This window comes from Rhinolophus hipposideros, assembly GCF_964194185.1.
Source record: "Rhinolophus hipposideros genome assembly, chromosome: 6".
In the NCBI taxonomy this organism is placed as follows: domain Eukaryota; kingdom Metazoa; phylum Chordata; class Mammalia; order Chiroptera; family Rhinolophidae; genus Rhinolophus; species Rhinolophus hipposideros.
The window spans coordinates 48279982-48306186 of NC_138052.1; the positions used below are offsets into that span (position 1 = coordinate 48279982).

General features: G+C 36.9%; 1 protein-coding gene across 5 annotated transcripts in view; it reads right to left on the reverse strand.

Moving 5' to 3' along the window:
• Positions 1–26205, reverse strand: part of SLC25A12 (solute carrier family 25 member 12) — a 166470-nt gene that overhangs the window by 20512 nt on the left and 119753 nt on the right. For all 5 annotated transcript variants that reach the window (XM_081052772.1, XM_081052775.1, XM_081052773.1 and 2 more), the window contains 6 exons: positions 23072–23218; positions 20476–20614; positions 19697–19790; positions 18094–18178; positions 3793–3874; positions 2395–2553 (listed from right to left, as the gene is read on the reverse strand). In XM_081052772.1, coding sequence (XP_080908898.1) covers positions 2395–2553; positions 3793–3874; positions 18094–18178; positions 19697–19790; positions 20476–20614; positions 23072–23218 — 706 coding nt within the window. The remainder of the gene's footprint in view (positions 1–2394; positions 2554–3792; positions 3875–18093; positions 18179–19696; positions 19791–20475; positions 20615–23071; positions 23219–26205) is intronic.

Sequence of the window (26205 nt, forward strand, 5' to 3'; positions counted from 1 at the left end):
TCTTAAAAATAAATCATTACTCTTAGAAAGTTAAGTTTCCCAGGCTGGCTGCAAACTGGAAAAGAAAAAATATATAAACAATTCGACATCTGTAGATATTCAGAGGGCTCAGCTTTCTAAAGCACACAGATTATCCAAATTGTTAGCATACATTTTTTGCATACATTTTTTAAAGATGCGAACAATAAACATTTTATATCCTTTAAATCACCCAGCCAAGGGGTAGTTATGTATGTTGTCTGCATGCTCACTGCTGATCTTAAGCCTACTTTGAGGACACTGCTGAGTGATTTCCTATGAGTTCAGAGCCAGCAAGTAATCGTACATACAGGCTACTGTCAGTCAAACTGAATTATCAATGACAAACACAAATCTGCACACACCTTTAATGGGTAGCAGACTGATTTAAAAGAATAAATCAGCAGATGGCAGTCTTAACTTTCTAACCCTCATGATTATGAGGACCTATTACTTTTAGTCTAGCTCCCACACAACCATGTCAGCATGTGTATTTGTTTTACAACTTGCCTCAGTAAGACTCATGGAATTTTAATAAAGTACTGATTTATGTCATTTTATCATTGTTGCCTGCAAAGAAATTTAGGCTAATCTGTCAACAATTTTGTCGATCATCTGACAGAATAATGGACCAGTTCTAAGCAATATATGACAATCTCAATAATCAAAGCGTTCACATACAGGATTCCTACAATCTTCTCCCTAATAAAAGTCTCTCATTTAACACTGAAAAAAGCTAACGATCCCTCCGCCTCCCCGCCCCACAACTTGCTAAGTCTGACCTATTGAACTAACATGACACCTCTCGCAAATGAAATCTTCAATAAAGGATCCATCCATCAAGGGGCTAAATGCTGCAGCATATATCTAGGTTCCTTCTAATAGAGGGCATTCTTTTTATACATACACCAAGGAAGAAAAAAGGGCATTATTCAACAACAACAAAAAAGATTGGAGATGTCAAAGGAAAAAACAACTTTAGTGCCATTCAACCCTCAGATTCCTTATTAAATAAAATCTAGGTATACGGGGTTTGATAAGTTTAAGACAAGCATTCCCACGCATAGATCTGGATTCTGGACAATGTATACCTCTTGCATGGAGTACTTGCTGTTATAGCTGGAATTTGGAGAGGCTACGGTTTTGAATATTTGAGCAAAATTAATTACATTCATTCTCAGGAGCAGTGTATTTGAGCCTAGTTTGATTTAAGAACCATTCTTTTCTCTTATGCTATATATAATGTGAAAAATGAACATCCCCATGACCGTTTCCTTCAAATATAAGTGTATCAGAGCTGCATTTTCCACTGAATATCTGTACGTAATGCTAACCAGAGGTGTTTTTGCTCCTGTCCATGAGCATAAAGCTTTGTTCAGGCCCATTCTTTCTTTCCAAGGAAGAGGTTCTAAGCCAAATAGTTCAACAGAGCTCAGAATGAGCTAGGGATTAATGAGACTGTGTGAGCAAACAAACAAGTACAGTAAATTACATAAATGCTCTGGATTTAAGCATGTAGAGAGTATTTTCAAAGAATTCCAAGTGGCGCCCAAAGGGATTAAAAAATTAATCTCCCTCCCAAAGGAAACCCTAAATTCTAATGTGAAAACATGCACATGAAAGTCATTCCCTCTCCAAAGAGAACAAGTTCCTACAAAGCCAGTGGGGGTGGGGAGAATCTGTATGGGCTGCTGCTTCCGAGGCAAGCAGCACCGTGGTTGGTTCCGCCTCGAGTGGGTTGTAAGGTTTCCTGTACAAGAAATCTTCCTGCTTTCACTCAGATGCGGGCCTCTGAACTTAGGGGAAGGAAGGAGCAAGAAAGAGACTTGGAGCCAAAAGGTTTTCTTTTCTTTTTTTTTAAACTTCAGATGACTCACTGGAAAAGATTTATGAATGGTCTCCTTGGAAAAGATAAGACATGTGGTATTTCTTTCCGTCGAAACAAGTGGATAGGGGGTAAACTCACCTTCAAGGGGCAGCCTGGCTTCTGCTCCATAGAGAGGGGTCTATTTCTCCTCTCTAATTCTCTGAGAAAAAAAGTTCTCTATTTCTTAGCTGTCATCACTGTATTCCACCTGCAGACACGTGCCTTAGTTTGTAAGAGCAGTGACCACAGACCCATGTTGGGACAAACGTAGGATTTGGATTTCAAGAGATATAAATAGCAGGAAGACGAAATGAAGACCTTGTTTGCAGACTTACATGGCTAGCTACCAGCAAGAATGTGAAAAAGGAAACGATCAATGAGAAAAATAAAAAAGAGAAATAGCTCTCATCTAGCTGGCCAGGCTACACATTGATTTTCATGATTGAGTTAAAATCTGCCGCTGGTGAGATGAAATCACTAATTTCAGCAGCTGAGATTTGCTTACTCACCCCGGTAGAGTCCAAAGAAGCCCTCGTAACGTAAGACTTTCTTAAAACAGTCAAAGCTGTTTTTGTACATCAACTCCCCCACGACAGAGCCAGTGCCACGCTGGTTTTGCATGCGGGTCTTCACCAGATCTATGGGATACACGGCGGTGGCCCCCACAGCTACAAAGAAAACAATGTGCAGGTTTCAAAGAGAGCACAATTAAATGCAGAATCTATAAGGACAACAAATCTTACTCAAATGACTAGAACATGAAACACAGCATCTTTTCTCACAAAACAGACTTTATGTTATTTTTCCTTCTTCCATACACAGCTGAAGGATGACAGCCTAGCAACCATTGCACTCCATTAATACAGCTGCTTCAGAGAACAACTGGAGTGGATTTTCAAGACATCATCAACATTAAATAATCAACACTCAGTTTTCTATAACACTTAACTATTATACATATTTCTTTATACTTTCCATTAAATGCCTAAATATACCAGTTACCCCTTAAATTGACTATATATACACACATAGGTGGCTGTAATTTAAAATTTGAGTTTACTAAAGCATTTTGGTAAATTAATCTTAGTTACAATGAAAATATTGGAAATAAATCACAAGAGAACCCTACCCCTATGTACAGAATTTGTTTTTGTTTTTTTTAAAAAAAGGCCAGACTGCAGATTTCTCAGGGACTGAAAAATTTATAACATGAACTAGAATATATTTTTCAACTGTTGAAAACCAAAACATGCTCTGCAACTTCTAAAACTGAGGCTGAAAAGAAAAAAATAATAGTTTTATCAGTTCAGGCTTGTTTTGAAAAATCATAAGCATTTTAATCACACCTGCTAGGTTTTCTCAACAAAGCAATTTCAGATTCTATACTTTTTCTATGAAGAGACTTAAGCAAAAAAAGTCTTGAATTTGCCCAGGAGCAGGAGGGGAGGGGGGATCCATTTTAGCAAATAAACTCTTAAGTCTTGGTATGCTTCAACCAGTAAAAGGGGAGAGGCAAAAAAGCAAAAGTGCATCCCTTTGAGAGGCTGTTTTATTTCATAAGGTTCTGGAATTTGTACCCGACCTCACCCCCAACACCATACACATAGTCTTATTCTCCATTTCTTTGTACTGGCTTTACCAGTATAATTACGGCGAGTGCAGCACTGCATCCGAGACTTCCATGTTACGACAGAGGTTTTGTCCTAAAGACAGACTGGAGCCAGAGGGACTATGGCCAAGCTATGACAAGTCCTCTGATCATGGGTATAAAATTAAAAATGCTTCAGAAAGCGCCACAGCCGTGACTCGCGGGAACAATGAACTGTACCTTTGCTGATCTGTCCCGGTCTCGTGAGATAATATTACACCAACACAAGCTTGAAACAGCATATAGACATATCACTCACCTCCAGCAACTGAGCCCAAAGTGAATCTGTAAGCAGACTCGGCAATCTGAAGCCAGACAGACCTGCCTAGACTGTGAGATTGCTGTGGGGGAGAAGGAAACATGGAGACATTTTTGGAAAAGCATACAGCAAACGAAAAAGCTACAATGGCTATTTTAAGATTTTAAAATTGATACCTCTATGATCGGCATTGAAAAACCCTATCAACCTAGAAACAGTAGCTTTTTTTCCCCATTTTTTTTCAAGCCTCTTAATGCCTCATTTACCTGCTGCTGTTAAAGAATACACTATCATTTTACAGAAGTGAATAAACATTTCAGGTATCAAATTATTCCCCCTTTGTTTACTTTCACCAACTTAAAATTTAAAAATCTCTGTAAAATGTACAAAACCTATCTTGATTCCTAGATCAGAGAATACTCATAACCTACCATCTCTAATGACTGAAGGTCATCATATTCACACGTCCATCAGTTACATATTAGCATAAGGCAGCTAGCTGTTCATGCTGTCCTCCCATACCTGACAGCTGCCACTTCTTTTTTTATTTTTATTTAAGCATATAAATATCGTTGATATAGTCTTCCATCATTAATAGTTTCAGGTGTACAATAGTGATTCAACATTTTTATACCTTACAATGTGATCACTTCACTATTTCTAGCAATCGTCCGTCACTGTGCAAACTGATCACAATATTATTGATTATATTCCCCTTCCCCTTTTCACCCATTTTCCCACCCACTCCTGGTAACTATCCCTTTGGTCTCCATGTCTATGAGTCTGTTTTCATTTTGTTTTGTTTTAGATTCCATGTGTAAGTGAAACCATACGGTATTTGTCTTTCTCTGCCTGACTTATTTCACTTAGAATAATATCCTCTAGATGCAACCATGTTGTCGCAAATGGCAAGATTTCATTCTTTTTTATTGCTGCATAATATTCCATTGTGTGTGTGTGTGTGTATATGAATATATAGATATGTATACATCTTCACTATCCATTCCTCTATCAATGGACACTTAGGTTGCTTCCACATCTTGGCTTGTAAATAGTGCTGCAATGAACATATGCATGCACATGTCTTTTGGAATTAGTGTTTGCGTTTTCTTTGGATAAATACCCAGAAGTGGAATTGCTGGGTCGTCTGATATATTCATTTTCAGTTTTTTTGAGGAATCTCCATACTGTTTTCCATAGTGGCTACACCAACTTGCAATCCCACCAACAGTGCACAAGGGTTCCCTTTTCTCCACATCCTCGCCAACACTTGTTGTTTGTTGATTTATTGATGATAGCCATTCTGCCAAGAGTGAGGTGATACCTCATTGTGGTTTTTATTTACATTTTTCTGATGATTAGTGACGTTGAGCATCTTTTTATATGTCTGTTGGCCATCTGTATGCCTTTTTTGGAGAAATATCTTTTCATGTTCTCTGCCCATTTTTCAATCGGATTGTTTATTGTTTTGTTATTGAGCAGCTATTACGTCTTTCACCAATAGCTTCCTAGTTTGATTTTGCTCTCATCTATTAGGGCTAGAGAAATCACATAACTAGGTTTGTTAGAATTATATGTAAAATGAGATCAAGGGCATCTCTTTTGAACTAAAGTTAAAAACTTTAATAACTACCGTGTTTCTTCGAAAATGAGACCTAGCTGAACAATCAGCTCTAATGCATGTTTTGGGGATAAGACTCGGTCTTATGTTATATTATATAAGACCTGGTCTATATTATATTATATTATATTTATTATATTACATTATCTTATATCTGGTCTTATAAAATAAGACTCGGTCTTATATTAATTTTTGCTACAAAAGACGCATTAGAGCTGATTTTCCGGCTAGGTCTTATTTTCAGGGAAACACGGTACTACTTCAAGGGTTCAGAGCCTTATTTCTGGCTTTGAAGTTCAGCTACTGAGGTTATGGCTAGGTAAGTACAGTATTTCCGACCTATGCTATTGAGCATTTGCTCTCCTAGGCCTATGTATTCTCCAACTCTTCCTACACAAAGAAACACCTGAAGGGCTTTAAATAATAAATCCCTGGAGCCTGGGGCTTATATATTTTTTAAAAGCTTCAAATCATTCTGCTATTGTAGCTAGGTTGAGAACCACTATCCTAACCATCTTTAGGGTTCTAACATAAAATCGATGATGAGGCCGGCCCGGTGGCTCAGGCAGTTGGAGCTCCGTGCTCCTAACTCCGAAGGCTGCCAGTTCGATTCCCACATGAGCCAGTGGGCTCTCAACCACAAGGTTGCCGGTTCAACTCCTCGAGTCCCGCAAGGGATGGTGGGCAGTGCCCCCTGCAACTAAAGATTGAACATGGCACCTTGAGCTGAGCTGCCGCTGAGGCTGCTGCTGAGCTGCCGCTGAGCTCCCGGATGTCTCGGTTGGAGTGCGTCCTCTCAACCACAGAGTTGCCGGTTCGACTCCCACAGGGGATGGTGGGCTGTGCCCCCTGCAACTAGAAACGGCAACTGGACCTGGAGCTGAGCTGCGCCCTCCACAACTCAGACTGAAAGGACAACAACTTGAAGCTGAACGGCACCCTCCACAACTAAGATTGAAGGGACAACAACTTGACTTGGAAAAAAGGCCTGGAGGTACACACTGTTCCCCAATAAAGTCCTGTTCCCCTTCCCCAATAAAATCTTTAAAAAAAAAAAATCTATGATGACAGCAAAGCAAAGGGAAAAATCCTACTGTGATTCAGAAAGTTATTTCATAGGTATCCTACAGCATAAAGAATCTGAAATAATTTGTCTATATTAGTATGTCAGTCTTGCTCTTTAATATTTTCATTATGAAAATAGTAGCTATGCTATATGAACAATATGAAGTGAAGGAATAAAATATTTGCTTTATCATAATGAAAACTTGAAAAATATTAACTTGATATGAGCTTCTAAAAAAACAGCATCAGGTGGGCGGACAGTCAGCTCAGTGTTCATAACACCAGGGTCGCTGGTTCGACTCCTACATGGGCCAATGAGAAACGACTTGACCTGGAGCTGACTGGTCCTGGAGGAACACACTGTTCCCCAATATTCCCCAATAAAAAATTTTTTTGAAAAAGAAAACAGCATAATAAAAAGTTTAGATATTGTTTAGAAAATAAAAAGATTAGAATAATTTAATTAAAAGGAAATCCATGCCTAAAATCTAAAAACAGGAAAAATGTAAGCTAGTCTACTCTGATTTGCTTTCATCTGTATAACCTCTTCAAAGCTCAATTAACCAAGCTAAATATGACAAATCCAGGTATTTACAAACAATTTGGGAAGCAGTGTATAAAAAGGTTTCATCTACCTTGTTTTATAAATTTTGTACTACAATAAGCATCATTTCTGTTTTAACCAAAGCATCTGGTATCTTTAAAACATTTAATGTTTGATTGTGATCTCTGTAGGCAAAGATCTTTTGAAAAGCTCATTGAGCTTGCCATCATGTTATGGTTCAACAAATTCTATAGTAAAAAAAAATAATGTTTGATGAAAAGTCAAGATAAAACCCTTAGACAAGCTAACAATTAGTAAAACACTACTACTTCAAATATCATTAAATATTTTATAAATCTCAACTATACTAATATACCAACTTTATTATAATCTAATTAAGTGAAAGCATACATCTATTCAAAACTAAATTTAATACTTGCAAAAAACCATCATTAAAAAGGTAGAAAATTGCACATAGTAGGACATGATTATGACTTGTAGGGAATAAATTTTTTTCCTACCAACCTTGCCCAAGCAACTGTATAGCCATCCATTATGTTTGATTTATATGCTGTAACAAAAGTGAGCAATTAATAATTTGAGATTGATATTTTATTTGGAATCTAATATGGAAGAGAGTAGACTATTTTAACAATATCCTGAATGTAAGCCTAATTTTGATTTATTCACAGAAGAGCAAACAATATGCCATCCAAAAAGATAATTACATTTTGGTATGTTTATTACTGTAATAATAATGACAATAATTTTAGTCTGTTTAGAGATGTGCTATCTCCCAAAGTCTGGCATATCTCTATGCCCTAATGCGGCCCTCAGGGGTCTGATGTTTCAATCTTCCATACATAAACTCCCTTGTGAGGCCATCAGGGAGATGCTGACACTCAGCCCTTTCTACCCACAGTGAGACCACACTGCACTATTCTATCAGTACTATATTGTAATGTCAGATGGCCATACCATGGACAGGACATGTGACTTGCCAAAGGTCTCACTGAGATGGGGAATAAGCAGAGCGATGGCCCTGGTCACCCCACTGCATTCTCTATCGTTCTTTAAGTCAACTGTTTATATCTCCAACTGTTCATAATTGAACATTCCCCTCCAGGCAAAGATTTTAAGCACCGAACCCCATATATGATTTCATTTACAAATTATATACATATTCCACTGTACTAATTATATATTTAATTGTATAGTTACTTATATATAATTATTTACATATAATTATATATATAATTTATCTTTATGTTTATATTTATAAATTTAAGTAATACAGATCAAATTATATATAATTATATTTCAAAAATAGAAATGATAAAAGAATGAGATAAAATGAAATGTTTAAATTGTTTTTCATTTATTAATTCAAAAATCTTTTGGTATCACTTTAAAGTGTTACACCGACTGAATATGCTTCAGTTGGTTTTTTAAATGTTGACTAAACACAGTGAGGCTAAACCAGTTAATTCTAACACTGTTTCAAAGACAGCATAGTTGAAAACAAACACAATCTGTATCTTCAACATAAAGATGATGTTTAGCATCATATATTTTGAAAAAATTAAAGTTACGTTTTGACTTAGATTTAAAAATATTTTAAAATCAATGCACATAAAAATTTTCCCCAAAATTAGAATCTCTCAATCACAAAACTGGGTGAAAATAACCTCATTCTCATATATATGAATTATTTTCAATCATGACTCCTTTCAAAGACTATAATGAATTAAAACTCATAGAATAACAGGGCTAAGATCTCAAATAAGAGTCAAGTAACCACTAATTCCCTTATTCATATAAAAGGTTTCTCCCGTGTTCATCCACACATTTTCTTTACACTCCTTTCCTTTAAAGAATGTTTATAAGCCCTACAAAATCCTATGAAAACTGAAGGATTATACCGTGCTTTAATTCTTAGCTAAAACATCTCTAACTATAAATACCCAAATGCCTTTTGAAAGAAATGTTGCCTCCACCCTTATTAAAAAGTATTTATGAAAAAAAACCATACAATATATGGTTACTAAGAATTTTTTTAGGCTCAGCTATCACTATAACTTATGGTTCACTTGTACTCAGGTATGTAAATTAATATAATTAATGCTATGGTTTCACTTCATGAATATTCAAAGTAGAATACTACTGTAGCTATCATCCCTATTATTGACTGTGTACTGAATTTTCAGTATTTAGGCTGAAAGAAAGTGCTCAGCACTAAGAAGATCACCTACCGTGAGTGAGCAAATGGGCCAAAGGAAAACTCACTCTTTCCCTTCAGATTATGACTATGATCAAGAAGGTGATATTTTCAGACAATAGTTTAGTGGTTACCAGAAGGTAAGGAGGGTGAGGGGAGGGAGATGAGGGTAAGGGGATCAAATATATGGTGATGGAAGGAGAACTGACTCTGGATGGTGAACACACAATGGGATTTATAGATGATGTAATACAGAATAGTACACCTGAAATTATGTAATTTCATTAACAATTGTCACCCCAATAAATTAAAGAAAAGGTGATATTTCAATAATGAATGCCAACTATAATTTTATATTTAAAAAAGGTGATATTTAACAAGATTAATTAAGTGACCATCTTAATTGATTTTTAACCTGCTACCTCAGCATATGTGTATGATAGGAAATGACTTGAGATCTCATTTGGAGAGGAGAAAGTTCTTTTGCTTTTGTTGTTGAATGTACCTCCTCCTATAAATGAGAATTAGATAAATCATGTCAGTTAACAAGTCTAGCAACCTGCCCAAACCAAGCTGCTTCATGTAGTTTGCCAATCCAATAAAGAGAACTGTCTCTTCCAAATGGGCACTACTAATAGATAAAAAAGAAGGGAGGAAATGCTTAAATCTTACACGAAGCAAAGGAGGGAAAAAAGGAATATATTTTATACCAACTAAAATATATCATTAGAATGGCAAAATGAGGGTAGGTAAAATAAAATTATTTTGTCCACAAATCACATCTATGAATTTAATACAACTCGATTTGAATTCAATATTCTTACAAAGCAAGATTAAACGCCAAAGACCACAGTCTAGGAGATGGAGGTAAAGAAAAAAATGTGTGTGTGAGTGTGTGTGAGTGTGTGTGTGTGTGAGTGTGTGTGTCTCTGTTTCTCCCTAATGCTAGACACTATATACTGTATATACTTTTCTCTCAATAAGAGGGGAGTTAAATTGTGTTAAACAGTGTAATAAGTATTTAAATCAAATAATTTAAAAGAGGTACATGGCGAATAAATAAATAATAAATAAAACTAATATATAAACACAATTTCCTCCTTTTTGAGAACAGACGTCCATATATGGTAAAACTATCACAGGTGACAGAGACAAAAAGTTCCAAAAAAAGGAACCAGATCAAATATATGGTGATGAAAGGAGAACTGACTCTGGGTGGTGAACACGCAATGGGATTTATAGACGATGTATACAGAATTGTACACCTGAAATCTATGTAAATTTACTAACAATCGTCACCCCAATAAAATTAATTAAAAAAAAAAAAGGAACCAGAAAGTGGATTGTAATGCTTTCTCTGTACTCATGAATCCAAAGTTCAAAGAAGGTCCATGAATATGCAAAATACACAAAAGAGACAAAGTCCAATATCTAAGGAATGCTATACCTGAAATAGAAAGAAAAATCATCCTAATAATGTTTTGGCAGAACCCAACCCAGCTTATATTCCAAAAGTTCCCTGTGTAAGTGGTTAGTAGCTTGAATACAATTTCCCATAAAAACTAACCTTTTTTTTAAAAAGTAGGTATATGCCCAAGCAGATCCATCATACATCATTTACCCCATACAACTGAAAATGTATGTGATATACAGTAAAGAAAAAGAAGTTTGTATACCCATTCTCACACAGGATCAAAATTAGTATTTAACCTGGTTTTAACCTCTAAAGTGCTTCATGCTCCAAAAATATCACATCCTCTTCTCTGCAACCTATCTCCTTTTATTTAACTCATTTTCCCCAAATGAAAATTTCTACTTTTCTCACTGGTCATCTCTATAGCACATTTACCCATTCTACTGTTAATGAATAATGGACAATTATTTCCATTTTTTTGCTATTGCAAATAATACAGCTATGTACATTACTGTATATGTCTTTTAATGAACACATGCACTCATTCCTGTTAGAGACTACACCCAGGAGAGGAACAGTCAGGTCATAGAGTATGTGTCTCTTCAACTGTAGTTGATAGTGCCAAACCATTTCCAAAGGTGATGTCACTGGTTTATGATATTCCTCCACCTCCTGAACAACACTTGCCATTGTCAGAGTATAATTGTGGCCAATCTGAATAGTATAAAAATAGCATCTAATTGTAGGTTTAATGTGTATTTTCTCTGTTTACAAATGTTACTAAACTTCTTCCTTCCTTCCTTCCTTCCTTCCTTCCTTCCTTCCTTCCTTCCTTCCTTCCCTCCCTCCCTCCCTCCCTCCCTCCCTCCCTCCCTCCCTCCCTCCCTCCCTCCCTCCCTCCCTCCCTCCCTCCCTCCCTCCTTCCTTCCTTCCTTCCTTCCTTCCTTCCTTCCTTCCTTTTTCTTTTCTTTTCTTTTCTTTTCTTTTCTTTTCTTTCTTGTTTTATCTTTCCTTCCTTTTCTTTCTCTTACACCATTTGGATATCCTCCATCTTTCCCTTTGTTGTAGCTTGTTTCTTCACCCTTTTAGTGACATGTTTTAATAAACAAAAGCTCTTAAATTTAAGGAAGTTCAACTTATTGATCTTTTTCTTTATGACAGGTATTTTGTACCCTGTTATCAAATCCTTGCTTATTCTAGATCATAAATATAATCTCCTGTTATCTTTTCTAAGCTTTTATCTTTCACATTTAGAACATTCCAACTGGAATAGATTTTTATGTATGATGTGAGGTAGGGATTTTTTCCTACATAAACATCCATCAATTAAATTTTTCAAAACTATAATGTAGCATTTCACCCAGCACAAAATAATTTTAAAAGTAAAACAATACAGGCAATAAAGATGAAATATAAAGATATAATTCTTCCTCAGTTCCCATCCTCTTCCACCTAAGGAAAGAAGTAGATGAGGGTGGGTGAAGGCGTGGTATCATATTTATTTTGGAGCCCAACTTGGAGTTTGCTCAAGTAGGTTTCTCATATTAAGCAACAGTAACAACCATGACAATAGCAGTTAACATTTATTGCATACTCAGTAGGTGCCAGGCCTAATGTAAGTGCATTATCTCATGTAATTCTCACAATACCCTTATCAGATGGATACTATTCTCTTTATTTATTTTATTATTTATTTTTTTTTTTGGATGATCTATCCAGAGCTGTCAATGATGTATTTAAGTCCCCTAGTATAATTGTGTTTTGGTCAATTTCTCCCTTTAGTTCTGTTAGTAGTTGCTTGGTATATTTCGGTGCTCCCTGATTGGGGGCATAAATATTGATGACTGTTATGGCTTGTTGTATAGTCCCCTTTACCATTATAAAATGTCCATCTTTGTCTCTTGTTATCTTTTTCACCCTGAAGTCTGTTTCATCTGATATCATTTTGGCTACACCTGATTTTCTCTGGGTACAATTTGCTTGGATTTTCAATTTCCACCCTTTCACTTTGAGTCTATGCTTGTCCTTGTAGCTGAGATGTGTCTCTTGGAGACAGCATATGGTTGGGTTTAGTTTTTTGATCCAATCTGCTACTCTGTGCCTTTTTATTGGTGAGTTCAGTCCATTTACATTTAGGGTGATTATTGATTATTGATATGTGAGGATTTTCTGTCATTCTATGTTTAGTTTTCAGGTAAGGCCGTGTCTCCATTGTTTCTTTGCCTTCTTGATGTTGTCTATTATTTCTGTGTGGTGGTATTCTATGATGTTTCCCACTGTTTCTTCTTTTATTACAGTATATATTTCAGTTCTGGATTTTTTTTTGAGTGGTTACCCTTAAGTTTATGTAAAAGAAAGTTTGATATTTAGAGTATTCCAGTTTCTTCAGCATGCTTACTTTCTCCATTCCCATATTCCGGTTCAGGCCTTTACTCTCCCCCTTTTTATGTTTTGGTTGCCACAAATTGTCCCTGTTGATGGTGGTCGAATAGCCTCCTTTAGTATTTCTTGTAGTGCAGGTTGTGTATTAGAAAATTCCCTCAGCTTCTGTATGTCTGGAAAGGTCTTTATTCCTCCTTCATATCTAAAGGATATCTTTGCTGGATATATTATTCTTGGCTCATAATTTCTCTCTTTCAATAGTTTGAATATTTGGTTCCACTCCCTCCTGGCTTGTAGAGTTACTGCTGAAAAATCTGATGATAATCTAATGGGCTTTCCTTTGTAGGTTACCGTCTTCTTTTCCCTAGCTGCCTTGAGGATTCTTTCTTTGTCATTGATTTTAGACAGCTTCAATACAATGTGCTTTGGAGAAGGCCTGTTGGGATTGAGGTAATTAGGTGTTCTATTTGCTTCTTGGATTCGAGGATCCAGTTCTTTCCACAAGTTTGGGAAGTTCTCCTCAACAATTTGTTTGAACATATTCTCTGTTCCCTTGTCTCTTTCTTCTCCTTCTGGTATGCCCATTATTCTTATATTGCTCTTTCTGATGGAGTCAGAAAGTTCTTGTAGACTTCTTTCATTTCTTTTAAGTCTCAAGTCTCTTTCTTCTTCCATTTGTGTAATGTCCAGGTTTCTATCTTCGATGTCACTGATTCTTTCCTCCATCTGGTCAACTATACTACCTAAGCTGGTTATTTCATTCTTAATTTCTTCTATTGAGTTCTTAATCTCCAGAAATTCTATTTGGTCCTTTGTTAAAATTTCAATCTCTTTCATAAAATGCTCATGTTGTTCTTTGATTGTGTTTCTGAGTTCATTAAACTGCTTTTGTGTGTTTTCTTGCTTCTTGTTGAGTTTTTTCAGAACTGCAATCTTGAATTCTCCGTCATTTAAGTCACATATTTCCATATCTTTAAGCTCCTTTCCTAGAGACTTTTCACTTTCTTTCTGAGCTGTCTTGTTTCCTTGGTTATTCATGGCAATTACTGATTTATTATTTTTCTTCCTAGACATCTACAGGAGTGGCTTCTGCAACAGGTTGACAGGAAGAGGTCTTTCTTTTGTTTTCCAGTGCTTGCTGGTAGAATGTTTTATTTTCTCTCCGACTGCAGCCTTTTTTTTCTCTCTCACACAGTAGTGCTATGTTTTCTCTGCACTATTCCAGCTTCTCACACAATGGGGGGATTCCCTGGGAGACGGGCTTCTCCTTTGTTAATAGTTCGCCTGGGTCACAGGGCGCAGTGTCCGTGTGGGTATGTGGAGAGCTTTTGAAGTTCCAAAGCTCTTCCTGCACCAGATTCAGCACTATTCTCTTTATTTAATAAATGAAGAAACTGAGAAAGGAAGGATGTTCCATAATCAGTGACCAAGTTTTTAACTTCTGCCTCTCTCATAACTTCTTTTTCTGAATTCACAGATTATCAGTCATGCACATGTGTTTTCATAACAATTTTCACAGGTTGTGATCATAAAATATGTCATCCTTTCTATTTTATACCTAAGTTTTAAGTAGATTCCTACAGGGGAAGCCATTGTTTCTTTGTTGAGCCCTCCTGCCTCCTGGACTGCAGATGCAGGCAGTTGCCATATATGAGTTTCCAGCAACCTGACTGACACCCTTCATTAGCCCTGATTTCCGGAAACTCTGACCCACCCAACTTTTGGGCCCACCCAAGCTGCTTCCAGTGGCTTTTCCATATAAATGGCCTGTCTTTGGCTCATGTTGCAGACTTTCCTAAAATCTCTCAAAAGTTCACAAAACCCCAATAAGCAGCATCTGTCTTCAGTGTGTTCTGTTCCTCTGGATGAACAGCCCTAAGCCCGGCATTATCAGCAGCCGGCCTTGATTCACGGCTTGGCCTCTAAAGGCACTCTCAAGCCCAGTGCAAGTGGCGGCCATCTACAGATTGCTTTGTGATTCATGCCAGGTGACCCCAGGCAGAGCTGCAGCTGATCTTGGCCTTCAGTAGGCAACTCCCAGGAGGCCTCAGGGCTGGAACACACGGTGCGCATCACTCAGCCAGAACATCACCCTGCTGCCTCCAGGGACGACACACCCAAAGGGCAGAGTGGGCAGGCAACGGAGCCCTGCAAAAGCGAACCCTGCTCCATATGGTCAGCCCCTGCACAATAGTTTCTCCACTATAGTCAAAGCTAGTCCTCACAACAAATCAGCCCAAGGAACGATCCCTCCCACTGACATGTAAATAGCAATGAAGGCTCACGGACAACAGGAGGGCACGCACAAGCCACACACGGAACACACCTGGAGCACCCAGCTCAGGTGAAAAGGAAGACTGTGCCACTGAGCCCCACAGGACACCTACTACATAAGGCCACTCTACTAAGACCAGGAGACATAACAGCTAATACATAGCAGCTACCTAATACATAGAAACAAACACAACAAGGCAGCCAACATAGGAAGACAAAGAGACATCTCCCAAATAAAAGAATAAAACAAAGCTCCAGAAAAATAACCAGACAAAATGGAGACAAGCAATCTACCAGATGCAGAGTTTCGAAACACTAATTATAAGGATGCTCAGTGATCTCAGGGAGAACTTCAACAAAGAAATGGGAAAGATAAAAATGGATATAAAAAACATAAAAAGGAACCAGTCAGAAATGAAGAATACAATAATGGAAATGAAAAATACGTAAGAGGGAATCAACAGTAGATCAGATGAAGCGGAGGATCAAATCAGCAACTTAGAAGATAAAGTAGCAGAAAACACCCAATAAGAACAGCAAAAGAAAAAAGAATCCAAAAATATGAGGATAGTTTAAGGGGCCTCTGGGACAATATCAAGCATACTAACATTTGCATCATAGGAGTACCAGAAGGAGAAGAGAGTAAGCAAGAAATAGAAAACCTATTTAAAGAAATAACGACGGAAAACTTCCCTACCCTGGCGAAGAAAACAGACATACAAGCCCAGGAAGCAAAGAGTCCCAAACAAGATGAACCCAAAGAGACCCACACCACGACACATTATAATTAAAATCCAAAAGATTGAAGACAAAGAGAAAATCTTAAAAGCAGCAAGAGAAAAGCCATTAGTTACCCACAAGGCTATCAGCTGATGTCTCAACAGAAACTTTGCAAAAGGGATTGGCAGGAAATATTCAACGTGATGAAAAACCAGGACCTACAACCAAGATTACTCTATCCAGCAAAGCTATCATTTAGAATTGAAGGACAGATAAAGAGCTTCCCAGACAAGTAAAAACTAAAGGAGTTCATCACCACCAAACCAGTATTACAAGGAATCTTAGAGGGAGTACTTTAAGATGAAAAAAATAAAAAATATGAATAATAAAATGGCAATAACGATATATCTATCAACAATTACTTTCAATGTAATTGAACTAAATGCTCCAATCAAAAGATAGGGTGGCTGAATGGATAAAACAAAACCCTTACATAGGCTGCCTGTAAGAGACTCACTTCAGATCAAAAGACACACAGATAAAAAGTAAAGGGAAGGGAATAGATGTTTCATAAAAATGGAAATAAACAAAAATCTATAGTAGCAATACTTAAACCATACAAAATAGAGTTATAATAAAGGTTATAAGAAGAGACAAAGAAGGACCCAGTAATCCCACTTGAGGGTATTTATCTGAAGAAACCCAAAACACTACTTTGAAGGGACATGTGCATCTGTATGTTCATTGCAGCAGTGTTTACAGTGGCCAAGATGTGGAGGCAGCCTGGGTGTCTGTCGATGGATGATTAAAGAGGAGCTGGTACATATATACAATGAAATATTGCTTGGCCATGGAAGGGAATGGGTTTTTGCCATCTGTGGTGGCATGGATGGATCTGGAGGGTATTGTGCTGAGTGGAGTGTGTCAGACAAAGATAGAGAGATGCAATGGGATTTCACTTATATGTGGAATCTAAGGAACAAAATAAATAAACAAGACAGAAACAAACTCATAGATACAAAGAATATTTTGATGGTTGCCAAACAGAATGGGAGTTGGGGGTGGCTGAAAAAGGGGAAAGGATTAAGAAATACAAATTGGTTGTTACAAAGTAGTCATGGGATGTAGGGTCTAGCATAAGGAATACAGTCAATAATATTGTAATAACCATGTATGGTGTAGGTAGGTACTAGATTTATTGGGGTGATAGATAGAGGATAGGGTGAAAAAGGTGAAGTCACTAAGAAGTACAACTTGGTATTACAAAGGTCATGCGGATGTAAAGTATAGGGAATATAGTCAATAATATGGTAATAACTAGGTATAGTCCCTAGACTAGTCAGGGGGATCACTTCTTAAATTATATAAATGTCTAACCACTATGCTGTACACCTGAAATTATATAAAATAATACTGAATGTCAATTGTAATTATTTAAAAAAGGGGGGGAAGGTAAAGGGGAATAAGAGGTTTAAATTTCTAGGTATAAAAAAATACATAAGTCATGGGGATGTACTGTACCGCATAGGCAATATAGTCAATAATATTGTGATAATATAGTATGTCAGATGGTTGCTGGACAATGTCAGATGGTTGCTGGACTTATGGTGATCACTTCTTTAGGTATATAAATGTTGAATAACTATTGTGTACACCTAAAACTAATATAATATTGTATGTTAGCTTGATTTTAATAAAAATATTTTTTAAAACCCTATAAATATCAGATTAATGACACAAAGTGAACTTGACACTAATCTTTAAATATAACTAGACAAATGAAAAGACTTATAATTCCAGTGGGAAGGAAGCCAAGCCCATGTATGTTTGCACTCTTATTTTCCTTATGTTAATAAGCTACAAGAAAAAAACAGAAACATAAATTTAGTTACCCCATATAAATACCCTAGAAGGGTAGGGGTAACAGTTCTATAGAGGTAACATTTGATCTAAGTTTCTTTTTCTGGAAAGTAGTAATTAAATTTCATCATTCAGAAGCTCTAGGCTGTCATGTATATATTATTTCAGCATTTTTGGAGTGATTCTATTCATGAGACTCATACCTGTCTCTGAAGTTCTGCCAGGTTGTAAGGTAAGGCCCCCTCAGCCAACGGGGCTATTCTCTCAATATCTGCCATAGTCAAGCGCCTTTAGGCAAAAAATATGGGGGGAAAAGAACTGTTAGACAGCAACAAACTCCTTATACTAAAGCCATCTTTCTTCAGAAAAAAAGGGAGGGTGGGGAAGAACTATGGTTTAAAAGTAGTATTTCCCTATTCACACAGATTACACATAGTGAGAAAAAAGAACTTCAGACCCTGCTTGCCACAACAAAAAGAAAAAGATTGAAGAGAAATAAAGTGGAGTATACTAATTTAACAAGACTTCAATGATAGATATTTAAAGAAATGATTTTTGCCAGAAGCAAAGTATAGACATTGACAATTCATACATACTAAATACATTACCTTAGTATACATACTTAATGCATAGGTGCAAAGTATCTTGAGAAGGATAAACACAAAACTGATAAATACTGGTAGTCTTTAAGAAAAACAACAGGGTAGAAGGGAGACTTTTATGGCATGCTCTTTTACACTCTTTGAGTTTTGAACCATGTAAACACACCACTGTTTCCAAAAAAAAATTTTACTTAGAAATAAGTATTTTCCATGAACAAGTTAGAAGGTCACTTCACATACAGTTTTGAGAAGCACTTTTTGAAAGCATTAATTATCTTGTAGAAGGCTCAAAATCTTTGCTAAAAAAGTGAATTCTAGATGGATGAGACATGGTTCAATATTTCATGACAATCACCAAAGACTGGCTATGTTTAGTATCTCCAGCTCAGCAATTCATTACGTAGCATGAAGGCAATAAATCACCATTTATACTCAAGTTCTATTAGGCCTCAGTTCTAGGGGTTAAAACCCACTTTTCATATATTCCTACACTTAACGACTGAAAAAAATCCAATCACTTAATAGATCATAAATCCCCTATCCTACAGGTCCTGGTGGGTACTTACAGATAAGAGTTTTTCTTTTGGATTTGCATAAGACTTTGCAAATTAAATATTCTCTACATGCTTTAGTTTTTTTAGTCTATAAAATAGAGGCATAAAACATTTGAGCTTGTCTGTAATGGTAACTATGACAATAATGTCAGGCACATTTCAAGAAAATGATACTCTCCAACACAAAATGGTATATACTATTTAGTAAAATGACCATTTACAATGAACTCAAAAGATCCTGAGTCCTGAACATGCGCCTCAGTTTACTTTATACATTTAGACAAATTTCCACAAATCTCTTGAAACTCCTAATACCTCCAGAGTCCAGATTAAGTCAATTTTTTTCCATCTGTCTTTCTTCTTCTCACTTCCTTCCCCCCTCTCTCATTTTTCTTCTTTCCCCTATTTCCCTCTCATGCCCTACAACCTCTTACTCCCTTCTTTTCCCTCCCTCCGTCTCCCTTTACCTTTAGTCTATCTTCATCTGTCTTCCTCTGTCTCTCCCTCCTTCCATTTCTTATATCTGACTGCTTCTCTTTCTTGAGACTTATGTACTGAATAAACTATTGTTAAAATAAACTGAAAGCACAACCACATTTGAAAAAATTGTCCTATTAATAAATGTCATGAAGAAATATTGGAATAGTTACCCTGTAGCATTATATAAGTCTGCAAGCTGGTACAGGATATCAATTTCTAGTGGGGTGACTTGTCCATAGCGTATGGCACTCTGGGCAAATTCCTCTGCAAGAAAAGAATTTTTTTAAATCTTAAAGGCTTCTTAATATACAACAAACTTCCACTTTAGCCAATGATAAGCTGCAAGCTAAAGGCATTTTAGTATTATTTTTAAAATCTAAAACTAAATTTAAATACCTAAGTTCAATTCAACTACACAGGAATAACTACAAAATTCTGAAAGCAGGCTAAAGATAAAATGTTAAGATGATGAAACAGCAAAAACAAACAAATTAACTTCAAATATGAAACAATCGCGTTAGAATACTCTTTCTTATCTTGTTTATTCCCTTTGGTCTCCAGATTTACAAGATGAAAGAACTAGCTATTCTCCAGTCACCTAAAACATCCCACTACAAATTTGGCGAAAGGAGAGAGCCTGCCCTTCTTTCTGTGGCAACTCCTTCCCAGTACAAACAAGCTGCTGCCACAGTGCCACTGACCTGTTTGACAGATTGGGCCAAGGTTCTTTTCAAAACTGTCAAAGCCACTTTTCCATTCCTGACCTCAGCATCCCATTAAATCCACCTGGATTTTTGGAGACCATTATGACCCAAGTGAAGCATATACACAAGACAACATACTTTCTAGATCTGGCTCCAGACTGGTAAACTTAGACCAACCTCATGCCCTAGATAAAGGAAACTGAAAATGTGGAGATTCAAATTAATACATATATTTTAAATCTTACCCTTTGTGACTTCAACATCTTTCCTTGTGCCAGCTAGTGTGCTATAGATCTTACGAACGAGCTCCATGTTATTCAGTAAGGAGTTAAATGCATTGAAGTAGGAGAAGCTAACCTGATGTGAGATACTCCCTCCAGCTGCCTAGGAAATCACAACACAAAAAGTTAAAAGTCAAAAACAAACAAAACATGTTTATGGACACTTCACTTTCCTCAGAGAATATCCAAAGGAGTCCTCATTATTAAAATGATTAACAACCAGTCCATAAATATGAGGCAAATGTCGTACTGAAACACTCAGTGCCTTTCATGCCCTCAGGGAGGTCTATGCAATTTAGGTTTTAAGGAGGAAAGCAACATCTGGAAGTTGGACTTTATGGTTCATCTACCTATAAGGTCAGAAACAACAAATATAATTATCGCAGATCAAAAACAATGGTTATTTAAACAGGATTTTCGAGACCCTCAACTATGGAACTCCTGCTCGTTCTGGATAATCCAAACATCAATATTACAATATAAGGAACATTCTTTTAAACTTGCATTTTTTTCCCCACACACATACACAAAAAACAGTGGTAACTTTAAATTTTAAGATTATTTCACTATATCAACTTTCCTAATCTTTTTTAAAAGGCCATTGTTATATTAGATACTTAATCTGTGCTGGGCTCTGAGTCTGCATCAGGAAAGGTACAACTACCAAAAACTCCAAAAAATGTAAAGAAAATCTAGGCAGGATTTATTCATGGTAAACTATGTCTTTGATGGAGCGGCTCACAAGAGGCTCTCATGCCTGGGGAGGGATGGGGGCAATGTGGCCTTCATCACCTCTGCAGGGTGAGGAGGTAATTTGTCCCTCTGGACAGAAACTGAAAAGGAGTATTTTTCACAGTTTGCAAAAGCCTAACTTCTAACCCAGGAAATCAGAGGAACCCATATGATTGAAAACATTCTCTATTAAAAACTCAAAGAAATACCAGTGTGACAAACTTAATCATGAAGGTCTATTAAGAATAGTATAGGGGGGCGGCCGGATGGCTCAGTTGGTTATAGCGAGAGTTCTGAACAACAGGGTTGTGGGGTCGATTTCCCCATGGGCCAGTGAGCTGTGCCCTCCACAACTAGATTGAAGACAATGAGCTGCCATTGAGCTTCCGAAGGGGCGGCTGGATGGCTCAGTTGGTTAGAGCGTGAGCTCTCAACAACAAAGTTGCCAGTTCAATTCCGGCATGGGATGGTGGGCTGTGCTCCCTGCAACTAAAGATTGAAAAAATGGCGACTGAACTTGGAGCTCTGCTGTGTCCTCCACAACTAGATTGAAGGACGACTTGGAGCTGATGGGCCCAGAGAAATACACTATTCCCCAATATTCCCCAATAAAATTTATTTAAAAAACAATAATAGTATAGGTAATGATGGGCAAAGGTACCCACCCCCATCACCTCTCACACACACATGGCTTAATCCAAATACAGATGATACTTGTACTAGCCTGAATTTGGACACCAGTGATCCAAAAGCAAATTATTTAATATATTCCTCTGGGGACTGAAATAGCATTTGGTAAATTAAGGCTATAATCTAACCCACTTGGAAATTAAATGGGTCCCTTCACCCTATCCTCCTCTCTAGGATATTTTCTTTCTTCCCTTCCTCCCTCCCTGTCTCCCTTGCTTTCTTTCCTTCCCTCCTTTCATTTTTTGACTGGGGTATTGGGTGAGGGTAGCGGAGTGGGAGATGGGTGTCAAGGAGGTGAAATGTGTAGGAGAAAGTGACATGCTCCATGTTCAAATTCACTGAAGAAAAAGAACAGAAGTTGATCTTTCTACCCCAGTCTAAATCAGGGATAATGATCTTCAGCTGAAACAACAAAAGCACTCATTGGCTTCCCTCCATTAAAAACAAGCAGCAATCAGAAACTTATACATAAGTACAACGCATGAATAAGAAAACTGGGAAGTGAGGCAAGTTTCACCACTCTGTGAGGAAGTGGATGACATCAGCATGCCATTGGTCCAGATGATTACTTTATAGAGATTAACGGTTTTACAGAACAAAAAACTGTCTGGTCCATGCAGACTGAATGCACAGGTGAAGGGGCAGAGAGGGCAGTGAGCCACAGAGGCTGATGTCCACATACTTCCTCCATACCTTCTGCCACGGCCAGGGTTATTAAAACAGTATAGAAGTCAGTGCCGATCCATCTAGCAAACAGCACCCTGCAGGCAACAAAGGAAGGAGCCAATCTTATAGCAAGGTTTTGGGAGCCTGATGGGATGGGAAAAGGAGAGGTACTGCCCACTGAAAAAAGTAATTGCACATCTTTATCTACAAACTCCCTTGTATTCTTTAGATGGACTCTGTAGATAGAAATAAACAATTCAGAAATATACTAAAGCAGGATGGTGGCTCTGCTATGATCTGGGGAAGACTTCGCTTTCACCCCCACCTCCCTTACACACACCTGTTTACCTTCTACCAACCAAGCATAGAGTTAGAATAGTTGAGAGTCAGATGGGTCCAGGAAGGCGATCCAGGACCCAATGATTCAAAAGGTTTAAGGAAACAGAAAGTCGAAGTACTTGCTGTTACTTACAGAAACTAAGTTCTCCTCCACAAAGGGAGTAAGCATGTGAGACCGAATGGTAACCATGATGTCACTGAAATCCAGACCAGAAATCGTGCCAGTTTTGCTTTTGTCTTTCAGTGCAAAGGCTTGTCTTGCATGTTCCAATTGTAGCTCCTGGAGGGAAAAATTAGAAATAGTGCATTAGATTAAAGTACAACTCAAGTGTATGTTTTGGAAAGGAAGCACAGATACCCTTCTGCTACATGCACTTTCTACAGAAATGAACAGTGCAGCTCTGAATTTAAGACACTTTTATTTTAAAAAGCACGTCTTCCTGAAAATGTACTACATATTACTCTTCAGGAAGAAGAATGAATTACAGCATGGCTATAAAGAAAAGGGAGGAGAAAGAACCTTCATTTACTTGAAAAGTTCTCATCACTGAAAACAAATCGTGTTATGTTTTCAGTCTATTTATTTCAGCCTTTAAAATAAGTAGTAATTTATCCTCTCCTGCTTGAAGGCATTCTTGTCATCCAAGAGTACTTTCTGAATTAAAAGTTTAGATTCATTTTCAGTTTTTCAACTTTCAATGTTGCAATCAAAGTCTCTCTCTCAATAAATTAGAGACCTTTTATCAATTTTTAAAGTGAGACACTCTGACAGGTAAGTGCAATATTTAGTACACCTGACCCCTGAACAACGTGGGTTTGAAATGCATGGTCCACTTAGACGCTCATTTCTTTCAATAAATACACAGTCGGCCCTCCATATCCCCAGGTTTCACATCCACGGATTCCCAACGACAGATCCAAACAGTTTGATCTGTGGTTAGGAATTTGTGGATGTAGAGGGCCAACTGTATGCACTTTCAACAACATTTTATGTAAGGGACTTGAGCATCTGCTGATTTTGGTATCCGTGGGCGTCCTAGAATCAATCCCCCTCAGATACCAAAAGATGAGTGAAGTTTTGGGGAAGTCAAAAGCTATACATGGATTTTCCACTGCATGGGGCTCGGCACTCTTAACCCCGTGTTGTTCAAGAACCAACTGTAATTCTAACATGAAAGTTATAAATAACAAACTACACAGCATGTGTTCAGCTAACATTCCATCCGACTTTGGGCAGAGTTATTCATAAACTATAAAACAATCCAGAAGATCTCTGAACTTTTGAACTACTGGGCAGCCAAACTTTGTAATAAGTAATAGCCATAAATACAATAAAATGTGCCAGTATTATCCTAAGTACTACACTCAAGTCAAAATTAGAACACTTCTGCCCGAAGGACCCACTACACAATGCAAATGAATCTGTTATCACAGCATAATATGGTGCTGTTTGATGTCATTTTCACAATATTTCCAACTATGGAAATAATATTCACATCTAAATATAAAAATATTATTCATAGATAAAATTAAATATTGCAATTTTACATTTATGAAAGCCTACATAATCACATTGCTTTATCTTTTTCTGACATTTAAAATAGTTTTTGGTAGAAGTCTTACTAATTTATTTAATTATGTTTTTCCTATGGGCTGATATATCTCAATGGTAATTCAAAGGCATTAAAGTTACCTTAGGAGGTGTCTGTCTTATACTAATTCGTTAAGCTATACATTTGTTTTATACATATTTCTTTCTTTGTAACATATGTAACAATTAAAGAAGTGTTAAAAGTATTTTTTCTTAGGTTGATAGGCTAGAGACAAGTATATCAAACCTATTAAATCGTTTTATAGTCTTAACTTTAAAAAATTAAATGATAACATTGAGGAAAACATCTAAATATGTTAACATCTATCATCATACATTTAAATATTTGGGTTGCTTGAAAATAGCAATAGAAATGGAGAAACTGAAACTCAACTGGTAAATATATATGAAAAAGTACAAAATAAACAACCAGCATGATTTGGCAAAGTTTTCTCTCACCCTAGCCTACTTTTTTAAAAAATTTCAACTTTATTGAGGTATAATTGACTAATAAAATTGTAATTATTTAAAGAGTACAACATGATGATTTGATATATGTATATGATATGAAAGAATTCCCACCAATTTAATTAACACATCCATCCCCTCACTATTTATCTTGTTTTAATGAGAACACAAGTGCTACTCTCTTAACAAATTTCACTTGTACAATACAGTATTATAAACCATAGTCACCATGTTATACATTAGGTATTCCAGCCTCTCCTTACTTTCCCTACCCTCCAGTCCCTGGCAACCACCTTTCTACTCTGTTTCTATGTGTTCAACATTTTTTTGTGTGTTTTTTTTTTTAGATTCTACATATAAGTGATACCACGCAGTATTTGTCTCTGTCTGGTTTATTTCACTCAGCATAATGCGCTCCAAGTTCATCCATATTGTTGTAAATGGCAGAATTTTCTTATTTTTCTAGGGTGAATAATATTCCATTGTGTGTGTACGTATATGCACACCCCAAATTTCCTTATCTATTCATCTGTCAATGGACACTTAGGTGTCTATACCTTGGCTATTGTGATAATACAGCAATAAAAATGGGAGCACAGATATCTCTTTGAGATAGTGATTTTGTTTCCTTTGGATATTTACTCTGAAGTGAAATTGCTGGAGCATAGGGTGGTTCTATTTTTAATTTCTTGAGGAACCTCCATACTGTTTTCCATAGTGGGTGTACCAGTTCACATTCCTACCAACTGTGTACAAGGGTTCCCTTTTCTCCACATCCTCCCAACACTTGTTGTTTTCTCAGTTTTTCGATAGTAGCCATCCTAACAGGTATAAGGTGGTATCTCATTGTGGTTTTGATTTGCACTTCTCTGATGATTAGTGATGCTGAGCAACTTTTCATGTACCTGTTGGCCATTTGTATGTCTTCAGAAAAATGTCAATTCGAGTCCCTTACCCATTTTTTAATTGGGTTATTTGAGGTATTTTTTTGTTTGTTTTGCTTTTGCTACTGAGTTGTATGAGTTCCTTGTATACCTTGGATATTAACCACTTATCAGATATGTGATTTGCAAATATTTTCTATAGGTTTCCATTCCATAGGCTTCTTTTTCATTTTGTTGACAGTTTCTTTTGCTGTGAAGGTTGTCAGTTTGATGGAGTCCCACTTGTTTATTTTGCTTTTTCTGCCTATGCTTTTAGTGTTAAAA